Source organism: Pithys albifrons, chromosome 9 (assembly GCF_047495875.1).
Source record: "Pithys albifrons albifrons isolate INPA30051 chromosome 9, PitAlb_v1, whole genome shotgun sequence".
NCBI classification, from domain to species: domain Eukaryota; kingdom Metazoa; phylum Chordata; class Aves; order Passeriformes; family Thamnophilidae; genus Pithys; species Pithys albifrons.
In genome coordinates, this window is record NC_092466.1 from 2928061 (window position 1) to 2940347 (window position 12287).

The window sequence follows — 12287 nt, forward strand, 5'->3', positions numbered from 1 at the left end:
TTATTTGAACATCTTTGTCCTGAATTTTCCTTCTTTTTGCTTTCTTTACAGACCTCCCACCACACCACGTAGACTCAGACAGCAACTCCTCAAGTGACTGCAGCTCCCTCACCTCCCCCTGAGCCTCCCAAGTCAGACAGAAAAGGCAAACTGGGTGCAATTTAGAATATCTCAGTTACTTGTTCCCAAATTACTGGGACCAGGGAACTAAAACATGAATTAAAAAATAACTAATGACACATTTGCATGAGATTTTTTGACCCAGACATCCAACTGTGCAGTTCTTGTGTCTTAATATCTTAAGGGAAATGCTATTAGTCCTTTTAAAACCCATAACCATTCAATTTGCCACTGAAAATAATTCCCCACTATTAATGAAATTAAAACTAAATACAGACCAGTCATAAGGATTGACTCCCTTGTGCCCCTGAGTTGGCTTTATAAACCATATGCTATTGTGGCACTTAACTCTTCAAGAGTTGCACATGTTTCATTTAATAGACAAAGGAATTTTAATTAAAAGTGCATTTCAGATACACCTGAAGGTCCCTTTACTTGTTTTACATCGTACTCCGAGTCCCTCTGGGGGTCCATCAGTGGTTAAATGGGAGATGCACACAGAATATTTGGATTAAATGGGAATTTGGTAACTCAGCAAGTCCCAGGGAGCAATTTGTGCAATAGGAGAGTAAAAATGACAACTTCAAATGAGGTGTAAAAATGAGATCTTAACTATCCTGCTGCTCCAGATCCCCCATGACCTGAACAAACACACGGCTCTTGGGTTTGGGCATCTTCTCGTCCTTGAGAAAGTGTTGATAATATTTCAATGACAGATTAAGGAATTCCTGTGAATCATCACAGGTTTGGAATTTTTTGCAGTGCTTTAGGACCCTTTGGGATAAGCAGCTGTGTCATAAAGGCATTCCCTGCCTCTGGGAAGGGATGAGCTGCTTTGCATTTGGAGCAAACCCTTAATTGATGCACTGCTGACTCCTTCCACAAACTTCACTAGTTCAGAAATTTTAGGCATCCACAAAGTTGCTAATGATAATTAATTTCTATTTAGGTTTAGCTATGAGGTAAATCCTTATAAAAATCCAAATCATGACACCTCTAGTGACCAGCTAATTTCCTGCAAAGATGCTGCCTACGTTAGACAGGAGAAACATGTTTGGTAAGCAAGAACAGAGTGAAAAAAATGCCAGTTTGACACTTCTTGCTACCACACATTTGCAATAAAGGGGAATTAAGGGTGGTCAGAGCTCTGGAGTTTTCTTTACTTGTCCAAAGACACTTGTTTTTCATTTGCCCTGGCATTCTGATTCCCCATCAGGTGGAGTTTTCATTCCCCATCAGGTGTCCCGGGAGCACATACTGCCTGGTAGGGAATTGTGAGTGCTGGGCAGGCAGCCACAGTCCCTGTCCTCTGGAAAGGGGTCTGGAAAAGATCCTGGTGCCAGGAAACCTCCTCTGTGAGGAACAGGGGATCCCAAACCAAGAGAAAAAGCACAGTTCTCTAGAAAACTCCCCTGGCTAAACATGGAAGAGTTCAGAGCGGAGCACATCGGTTGCGAGCGGCAGCACCTTCTTAGAATCATAGAATGGATTGGGTTGGAAAAGACCTCCAAGATCATCAAGTCCAACCCTTGGTCCAACTCCAGTCCCTTTACCAGATCATGGCACTCAGTGCCACGGCCAAGCTCACCTGAAAAACCTCCAGGGATGGGGAATCCACCCCCTCTCTGTGCAGCCCATTCCAATCCCTGAGCACTCTCTCTGCAAAGAAGTTTTTTCTGCTCTCCAACTTCAATTTCCCCTGGCAGAGCTTGAGCCCATCGTGCCCCCTTGTCCTATTGCTGAGTGCCTGGGAGAAGAGACCAACCCCCACCTGGCCAGAACTTCCCTTCAGGCAGTTCCCCACAGTGCTGAGGTCACCTCTGAGCCTCCTCTTCTCCAGGCTGAACACCCCCAGCTCCCTCAGCCTCTCCCCACAGCACTTGTGCTCCAGTCCCTTCTCCAGCCTCGTTGCTCTTCTCACTTGGGTTGGAAGAGACCTCTGAGATCATCAAGTCCAACCTTGATCCAACCCCACTGTGACCACCAGCCCAGGGCACTCTGAGCCCTGGGCTGGTGATCACAGTGGGGTTGGATCAAGACATGGTGGATTTTCTGTCCCTGGAGGTGTTTAAGAGGACACTCAGAGCCACATCCAGTCCCTTCTCCAGCCTCGTTGCTCTTCTCTGGCCCCGCTCCAGCCCCTCAATCTCTTGCCTCAACTGAGGGGCCCAGAACTGAACACAACACTCAAGGTGTGGCCTCCCCAAGGCAGAGTCCAGGGGAAGGGTCACTGCCCTGGGCCTGCTGGCCATGCTAGTTTGGATCCAGGACAGGATGCCTTTCTTCTCCTGTGCCAGCCCCAAGTCTGCCTGGCTGAGGGGGACGAGCAGCACTCTGGTGCTAACCTGAAGCTCTGTGTTTTTGCCCACAGGCACCATGGTGAGTAAGGAGCCCAGCAAATGCCTGCTCAGCGCCTCGGACAGCGACGTGGAGCCCGCGGCTTCCCTGGCCCTGGAGATGAAATACGCGCTGGACCCCAACCGGCAGATCAAGAAGCGCAACAAGGCTCTGCAGGTGAGGTTCAAGGACATCTGCGAGGCCCAGAACGAGCAGAGGGACAAGCAGCTCTCCGGCTCCGCCACGCAGGACCCCGACAGGAGGGAGGCCAAGGCCATCGCCTACAAGACGGCGTATCGCAAGTACATGACGGTGCCGGCGCGCAGGTCCATCCCCAACGTCACCCGCAGCACCGGCGTCCAGACCTCGCCCGACCTCAAGAAGTGCTACCAGACCTTCCCTCTGGACAGGAAAAAGGGGAACATCCTGAAGAGCGCCTCGACAGTGGACACGCTGCCGGGCGAGAACAACGGGTTCCTGCTGGACGCCAAGGACAGGGAGGGCGGCGGCTCGGCGGCGCCGGCGCCGTGGGGCGGCAGGGCGGGCAGCCTGCACACCGCCGAGGTCATCTCGCACGTGGCCGAGCGCGCCAACGCGGGCGCCCACGACGCCGAGGCCTGGCAGGGCGGCGACCTGCACGGCTCTCCCCAAGAGCAGCCTCCTCCCGCTCTGCCAGCCTCGGCCGAGGAGGCGCCGGCACGGCCGCCCAGCCGCGGGAGAACGGCGGTGGCAGCGCGGCTGAGCACCGAGGACACCGCCCAACCTCTCCACCACGGGAGGGTCTTCAAGACCGAGGTGGCCACGGTGTACCTGCCGGCGTCGCAGCCCGACCTGCCCAGCCTGGGCGAGTGGTGCGCCGAGGGCGCCGGCGCCAGGACGGTGCAGCTGAACGGCGACGGCGCGGCGTGCCCGGCGCGGTGCGCGGCCACCGAATGCGCCGAGACGCCCCCGCGGGCACCCCTGGCCGAGGAGTGCCAACAAATCGTGCCTCACACCGAAGTTGTGGACTTGAAAGCGCAGCTTCAGGTGATGGAAAGCTTGATCAGCTCCAGCCAGGAGACCATTAAGGTGTTGTTGGGGGTCATCCAGGAGCTCGAGAAAGGAGAAGCCCACAGGGAAGGGTGAGTAGAAGCTTTTTGGATGAGTCTTGTCCTGCCTTACCACGTGTGCCCTCGCCCTTACCGATGCTGGCACATCCCATGCCAAGCTTGGCTGCTTTAGATGCCAATCCCCGGCAAACCTCCCAGCCCTAGTCACAGATTGCTATCTGCTTGTCCCAGGGGGTAATTAAGGAATTATGTAACGAAGGGCCTGTAATACATCTCTGCCTTTTGCTCAGAGCAGGTATTAGTGAGGACGCTCTCACATCAGCAACGTGCATTAACCATAATTCCTCACACGGCACGAAAAGCAGCAGAAAAACCTTAATTCTGCAAGAGACTTACCTTTTTAAGATTAAGGGATAATATTACAACTCTGAATATAATCCCATTAATGGCACACGAATCTCGTCTGGTTTACTCTCCCCGTCCGAATTTTTCATGGTATTTCTTTCAGAAGGAAATGAAAACTTTGAATTTCAAAGGGGTTTTTAAAGCATTCACACAGCTCTGAACACAACAAACTCAAGCAGAAAGAAAGAAAATCATGTTTATCCCTGACTTGCAGTATTTAAATCAAGCTATAGGTATTAAATAGATCCTGTAACTCAGTACAACCTTCAGTCCTCCCCTGGACAGTTCAAGCCCTCTCTTGTATCACCCTAACGAGCATTTTGCAGACTGACTCGCCTTAGTTCTCTCATCTTTAGCCAATGAATGCCCCTCCAAATGTACATGCACTGTTTGGGGGTTTTAAATACCTCTGTAATTGAATCACAATTAGTCAGAAGAAATCATCAGCATTTTAAAATGAAGAACTCAGCAGCTCAAGCTGTTTGAAGCTGCCCATGTTTTCCTTCGAGCCAGAAAGGGGCATCTTTCCTTTAACTCTTTAGGAATGTAGAAATCATGTTAACCCTTGGAACTCAAAATGTGGGTCATGACAAAGTCCTCTTAGCTGTTGGGCACTGCTGCCAACACAGCCCTAGTGGGTTTGGTTTCTTTTACAGCTGATTATAGTGTTATCTGTGCCAATTATCAGTCATCTATATCAGGACCTTATCAAGTCCTGGATCTTCAGGCTGGGAAGTTTCTTGATGTAGCTGAAACCCACACGGGTTTTGATGCTCTTACAGGTGCTTTTCCAACCTGAACGACTCTATGATTCGATTTCTTTGTAAATTATTGTTCAGAAAAAGAATTCCCTTGCCTTTCTTAACTTACAGAAACTGCAGGAGATTTGGAGAGACGTGTCAGGCTGCTTGTCATATCACAAAGTACAGAGAAACTATTTCTTCCCCACCTGATCCCCCAGAACTCTGTGTGCAGGAACACCACCCCCACCCCAGAAACACCTGCTATAAATACCTCTGCTTCCCCCACACAAGCCATTTTCCATCTCTTCCCAAAGGTAGGACAGCAACTGAGATCAGCTCAGTTGGTTCAAATTTGGTTGTAATAACACCAAGGTCATGAGTTCAATCCCCTGTGTGGGCCATTGACTGAAGAGTTGGACTTGATGGTCCTTGTGGGTCCCTCCCAACTCAGAATAGTCTGGGATTTGGACTCGATGGTCCTTGTGGGTCCCTCCCCACTCAGAATAGTCTGGGATTTGGACTCAGTGATCCTTGTGGGTCCCTCCCCACTCAGAATAGTCTGGGATTTGGACTCAGTGATCCTTGTGGGTCCCTCCCCACTCAGAATAGTCTGGGATTTGGACTCGATGATCCTGGTGGGTCCCTCCCCACTCAGAATAGTCTGGGATTTGGACTCAGTGATCCTGGTGGGTCCTTCCAACTCAGAATAGTCTGGGATTTGGACTCGATGGTCCTTGTGGGTCCCTTCCAACTCAGAATAGTCTGGGATTTGGACTCAGTGATCCTTGTGGGTCCCTCCCAACTCAGAATAGTCTGGGATTTGGACTCAGTGATCCTTGTGGGTCCCTCCCCACTCAGAATAGTCTGGGATTTGGACTCAGTGATCCTTGTGGGTTCCTTCCAACTCAGAATAGTCTGGGATTCTGTGAACAGGTGCACAAATACCTATTTTTTATTGCCTTGACAGAGGCAAAGCTATTTAATGTTCCCAACCTCAGGGGTGTGCCCTGGCACAAAATTATCCATGATTGGCCTTCAAGTAATTCCTCTGTAGGTGCCAACCTGTATTAGCCCTGAAGGAGTGAAAGTATCCACAAAGCCCAGGTCAGAACATCTCCACAGCCTCTCAGACACACAGATTTATGGATTAGAGTCCACCAGACTACACTTGACCACCAGGAGCCTGTTTGTCAGCACTCCTTTCTACCTGCAGCCACTTCCAGCTCCCCCTGCACACGTAGACACGACCCCAAAGGTGCTGCTGGGCAGGAGGGCTGTGAGGAAAGGGAAGGAGCTGCACATTTGCCTGTTTTCTGCTGCTTTAGGAATCCCTGCAACCCAGATCCTGGCATTTCCTGGCTGCTGGGGGATTTGGAGGGAGGCAGCACAGAAGGATTGTGCTCAGGCCATTGCTGTTCTCCTCTGCTCACACTCCAGCCCTGGGAGAAAGAACACTCTGTTCTCCTGCAAAGCACCAACACATCATTACCACCAAGCCTGTCTTTATCCTCATTCCCCTCAAATTACACAACTCTTTCAATTGCAGGCTGCCCCATCCCTTTGTTACAATAATTCTTCCCAATTGCTGCATTCATTGGACATTTTTGCCACAGATATCCAGCACTGCCTAAATTATTAGAGACCTTCTCAATTTTAATTTTTCCTTTTATAACCCAAGTGTGAGGTCAGTTTATATCAAGAAATTAAAGCAGTGCTGCTGCTCTGTCTCTGTTTATTATAAAATACAAGAGTCTTCCATCTGCTAAAACAGCAAGAAATGTTCAGTGTCTATGAAACTCTCCTGGTTTTCTGATGTATATGAAATTCCTTAGAATAACATACTATAAGAAACAAATACCACAGTGCTGCTTAAAAAAAAAAGATGACAAACCCACAAAAGAAAGCCCCAGCTAAATTCTTTAGTCAGATGGTTCCCCCTTGAAGGGAATCAGTGCCAGGGGACTGGTGCTCAGTGGATTCATTTGCACTAATATGCTGTAGGTCCTGAACTGCTATTACTGCAATTCATCACCAAATGAGTTGGTGCCAGCACGAGCGCAGCAGCATCTCTGAAGGCAGCAGGAGCATCCATGGCTGCTTCCCAAAGTGTCAGAGCTACCCCCTCTGCAGCTGGGAACAACATCCCACTCCCAACTGTGCTGAGGGAAAGGGGAGAAGAAACACAACCAGCCTGTGACTCCCCAACAGCAAAGGAAATTAGTAAATTGTATATTATTTCTATCATTACTTTCTAACATGTTGGCAAAGCAGCAGTTCTGCCTTTGTATGTGGAAGCTTCTACAAAAAATCAAATTCTATCCCAGCAAAACACAGGTTAGGTCAGTTGGTTAAAACTTGGTTGTAACAACACCAAGGTCATGGGTTCAATCCCCTGTGTGGGCCATTGACTTAAGAGTTGGACTGAATGATCCTGGTGGGTCCCTTCCAACTCAGAATAGTCTGGGATTTGGACTCAGTGATCCTGGTGGGTCCCTCCCAACTCAGAATAGTCTGGGATTCTTTCTGTGATGCTGTGAAAGAGTTTGCTGGATGCCTTTCTCCAAAAAAACAAATTCTATCCCAGCAAAACACAGGTGAGCTCAGTTGGTTAAAACTTGGTTGTAACAACACCAAGGTCATGGGTTCAATCCCCTCTGTGGGCCATTGACTTAAGAGTTGGACTGAATGATCCTGGTGGGTCCCTTCCAACTCAGAATAGTCTGGGATTCTTTCTGTGATGCTGTGAAAGAGCTTGCTGGATGCCTTTCTCCAAAAAAACCCCAAATTCTGTCCCGGTAAAACACAGGTTAGCTCAGTTGGTTAAAACTTGGTTGTAACAACACCAAGGTCATGGGTTCAATCCCCTCTGTGGGCCATTGACTGAAGAATTGGACTCGATGGTCCTTGGGGGTCCTTCCAACTCAGAATAGTCCGGGATTCTTTCTGTGATGCTGTGAAAGAGCTTATTGGATGCCTTTCTCCAAAAAACCCCAAATTCTGTCCCAGTAAAACACAGAGATTTCTGGTTGCCTTAAGTCAGGCATGAAGAAAGGGCAGAGCTGCAGCTTCAATTAAGCTCAGAGTTTAAAAAGCACTGAATATTACATGATGCAGGTTGAGCTGCACAACACAAAGCCAGGTTTATGTTCCAGTGTCATTCTGAGGAACTCTGAGCAATCTCCATCACTTATGGACATATTTGTCCACCTTCAGACAGAATTAACAAGCCAAATCCTGCTCTGTGTGAAGCATCACTGAAAGCAAACTGCAAGTTAGTAATTCTAAAACCTGGCTAATAACATCTAGGAAATGTGTAACAGGACATGAACACATAATCCAAAATACTCTGCAGTGACCTGCCCTTTAAATCCTGAGAGTGGAAAGGAACAGAAATCTGGGCCTCCCTCATTATACAACAAATCAGCAATTTTAATAAACAAAGTGCTCAATTTGCCACACAAAAACAAGTCACAGTGTTTTGACTCTGACAGGCCAAATGCTACACATTAGACAAGAGTTAAATGAACCTGTTGCAGAGATAATTTATATTCATTTATTAGTCAGCAGTGGCTCAGGAATTTAAAGAGCTCTCACCAAACTCCTTCGAAGAGGCTTTGAAAGAACACGTTGTCATGGAGGGAATTTAAATGTCAGCTCTTGTTTTTCAGTGACTAAGGGATATTTGTGCCTCTTACTCACATTTCTGAGCAGAAAAGAAGCCAATATTCAATGTTTGGGTGGCTGTTTGAGCAAGGAGCACCCTCTGCCTTCCCTGGCAGCATCACCCCCAAGGTCACCCAACCCAACCTCCTGTGCAAAGGCAGAGCAAAGCCAGGGAGCCAAACAGTCCTTGCCCAGTGTTTGCTCTTTGCTTTGAGGGGCTCTGCAGCCCAGCCAAGGGCACAGGGCAGGGAAGGGCTCTGCTGTCTGCTCAGCACCCACACCCACCAGCCCAGACCTCCACCATCCCTGTTCCTCACGAGGAGAAGGGAAGGCTTGGGGGAGTCCCCAAAAGAAGTGCCAGCTCAGAAATGATGGGACAGCCCCTCATTTGGGATTTCCCCCCTTCTTTGCCTTTGTTTTTTCAATTCCACACATGGCAAAGGAAAGGTTTACCAAAACAATTTCACAGAGAAAACCTGGAAATGGGAGGGAGCAGCAGAGAAGCTGAACAGCAGAAAGCAGCTGCTCTACAAAGACATGAAAACCAGAAAGAACGTGGCAAATTCCATCTGTGAGGCACAAATTGTGTCCCATTCTGAGTGACAGCAGGTTTTAGGAGCCTGTAACAGCAGCCTTGGGGAGCAGGACCACAGTGAGTGCCTCTGTTTCCAAGGCTGTGATCCTGACATCCATCCATCCATCCTGCCTGTCCTTTGGAGCAGCCACATCCCTTTTATTACTCCCCCTGAGGCCACCTCCTAAATCCTTCCTCCTTCCCCTCCCTGGAGCTGCTGCATTTCAGATTCTGCATCACTGACAGATCATTCCCAGCCACAGACACAACACAACACCTTGGAGATTGTCACAATTCCCCTTCCTAAGGCAGAGCCAGGAAATCTGTTTGGATGGATCGTCCTTAGTCAAGGAAAAGGAATTAATTTTTGTACAAATCAGCACTTTGTGCACCTTGTAATCCTTGGGTCACTGGTGGTTGATGGTTTGTTGGGGGTTTTTAAACTCTAATCTATATATACAATTTCCTCAGCTGTTTCCACAAAGATCAGTCTTAGAGTGAAACATTTAATGCTGTGTAGGAGCAGGTTTTACTTTTTATTTCCAACAGCACCACAACACCTTCTGTACCTTTTCTTAAAGCCATTTGTTTAACTATTCCCTGTCTTTTTCCAAGAGTACTCCCTATTTCCTCATGGAATCATTTCAATACCTGCTGTCAGTCCACATGACCCCTCTGAGCCCTTGAAATTGTCTTATTTAAAGCAAACCCAAAGCAAGCTGATTAATTCAGCCTGTTCACTGAAAGCTGCAGCATCATCCAAGGGAGATGATCCAACACCAGCCAAGGTTTAACCTCACATTCCATTTTTTCCTGGATTAGCTCACTAAAAGCAATGTGGAGTTGGATTTACAAGGGCAGGTAACATGAGTATCTCAGAGTACAGTAATTCACAGGCCTTCAAAATGTGATGAGATTTATATTTTTGATAGGATTTTTCATTACAGTTGGACACATTTATTCTGTTGCTGATCATCAAAGCCTCAGATCAGATTGTCAGAGTGGATAAAAAGGTCAAACTTCCACAGTTCCCAGACATCCTGGAACATTAATGTGTAATAATTCAGAGTGCCTGGCTACTGTAACACTGAAGATAGAGAGCACTTCAATAATGCTGCTGTCACAGCCAGTTTATAGCCATCCTTTCTGAGGAACAGGGGGGTGGGAGGGTTTCAACAAGCAAATGATGGACAGAAAGGAAAAAGGAACCCTTAGCAACAACCAGTGGAAAAAAACATTAAGAAAAATTAAATCTTTTTAGCAAAGTTGCTTGATCTTAATACTCTGTTTTCTCCAAAAATAAAAACCACTAAGAACATTCTGAGTCTCAGAAAATGTGAGTTACTTGGTTAATACAGTCCAGGTTTTTATCTGCATACACTGCACAGACACAATTCAAAGGGAAAGGGTTTGAGGTGCTCCAAAAACTGATTTGATTTCTATCTGGTTGCTATTCAGTGGAGTTTAAAACCAAGATGAGATGTCATTGCCCAGCACACCCCCCTGTTTCATGAGGATCAGCAGCCCTGAAGGGAAACAGGCTCAGGGCTTTTCCAGCCCATTGGCTGCAGGGACACAAAGGCCACCAGAGCAAATTGCCACAATCCAGACCTGGGAAGTCTTCTCAGAGATGATTAAAAGCAACCAGCAGCCTTGCTGAGTATATCCACTGGTATTAGCACAGCTCAGGAGCTTTCAGTGCCACCAGGCTGCCCAAATCACCTGCAAGCAGAGCTTCCCTGCTCCAGCACTCTGCTAAAAACCAGGAGGACAAGGGACCCAATTCCCAGGATTCACAATTAGAATAATCCCTCAATAACTGCACTTTGGCTGCTGGCAGCATCAGGATGCAGAGAGACAGAGAGACAGGCCCTGTGCAGGCAGAGGAAAATCACAGAATCATAGAATGGATTGGGTTGGAAAAGACCTGCAAGATCATCAAGTCCAACCCTTGATCCAACCCCACTGTGATCACCAGCCCAGGGCACGGAGTGCCCTGGGCTGGTGATCACAGTGGGGTTGGATCAAGACGTGGTGGATTCTCACTCAGTGCCACATCCATAGAATCATAGAATGGATTGGGTTGGAAAAGACCTCTGAGATCATCAAGTCCAACCCTTGGTCCAGCTCCAGTCCCTTTACCAGATCATGGCACTCAGTGCCACGGCCAAGCTCAGCTGAAAAACCTCCAGGGATGGGGAATCCACCCTCTCTCTGGGCAGCCCATTCCAATCCCTGAGTACTCTCTCTGCAAAGAAGTTTTTTCTGCTCTCCAATTTCCCCTGGCAGAGCTTGAGCCCATCGTGCCCCCTTGTCCTATTGCTGAGTGCCTGGGAGAAGAGACCAACCCCCACCTGGCCAGAACTTCCCTTCAGGCAGTTCCAGACAGTGCTGAGGTCACCTCTGAGCCTCCTCTTCTCCAGGCTGAACACCCCCAGCTCCCTCAGCCTCTCCCCACAGCACTTGTGCTCCAGTCCCTTCTCCAGCCTCGTTGCTCTTCTCAGTTGGGTTGGAAGAGACCTCTGAGATCACCAAGTCCAACCCTTGGTCCAACTCCAGTCCCTTTACCAGATCATGGCACTCAGTGCCACGGCCAAGCTCAGTTGAAAAACCTCCAGGGATGGGGAATCCACCCCCTCTCTGGGCAGCCCCTTCCAATCCCTGAGCACTCTCTCTGCAAAGAAGTTTTTTCTGCTCTCCAACTTCAATTTCCCCTGGCAGAGCTTGAGCCCATCGTGCCCCCTTGTCCTATTGCTGAGTGCCTGGGAGAAGAGACCAACCCCCACCTGGTTAAATGAGACCCAAAGTTGCTGCACAAGGTTAAATTCTTCACTGCTGCTCCTTCAGCAGGAGGTGGAACAACAGGTTTCTAATTGACACCTGCCCCTGAGCCCCCACAATTGTCTCTCATCCTGAAAAAGGGGAAAAATGGGACGAAAAGAGGAAAAAGACTTGTCTGAAGATGTTCTGGGTTTAAACTGTTGAGGCTCCAGCTCTCCCAGGGTTCAGATCTGGGATGTGAACATTCAGTTCAGTCTTAGAAAAGCTCCTGTGTAACATATCCAGGGAACTGAAGGCAAGAAAACATGGGAGATGATGGAGAGCTGAGCTGGATTCAGATCTGGGGGGTGGAAGGAGATGGTCTTTAAGGTCCCTTCCAACCAGACCATTCTGGGATCTGTGGACTCAGGAAAACTCTTTGAAGGGAGGAGCTCCCAGGCATGGATCTGTCCATCCTCCTGTGTTTTTAATGACACATCCAGGAACTGTTCTCAGTTCACACCTTCAAAAAACTAAGGTGTCCACACTACAGGCTCCTTTCTGAGCTTTGCCAATACAGAGGAATGTTGAAGACAAATGAGGAGTTCCCTGTTGTTCAACCATTTTCCCCATGTC

The 12287-nt window shown here is 48.4% G+C and overlaps 2 protein-coding genes across 3 annotated transcripts in view; one reads left to right on the forward strand and one right to left on the reverse strand.

The window, feature by feature from the left end:
- DOCK1 (dedicator of cytokinesis 1) overlaps window positions 1-12287 on the reverse strand; it is a 359613-nt gene that overhangs the window by 209740 nt on the left and 137586 nt on the right. The gene's annotated exons all lie outside the window — the stretch shown is intronic.
- The window catches only part of INSYN2A (inhibitory synaptic factor 2A), a 50236-nt gene that overhangs the window by 12226 nt on the left and 25723 nt on the right, over window positions 1-12287 (forward strand). The window contains exon 2 of the mRNA XM_071564198.1: window positions 2492-3578. Coding sequence (XP_071420299.1) covers window positions 2497-3578 — 1082 coding nt within the window. The 5' untranslated portion in view covers window positions 2492-2496. The remainder of the gene's footprint in view (window positions 1-2491; window positions 3579-12287) is intronic.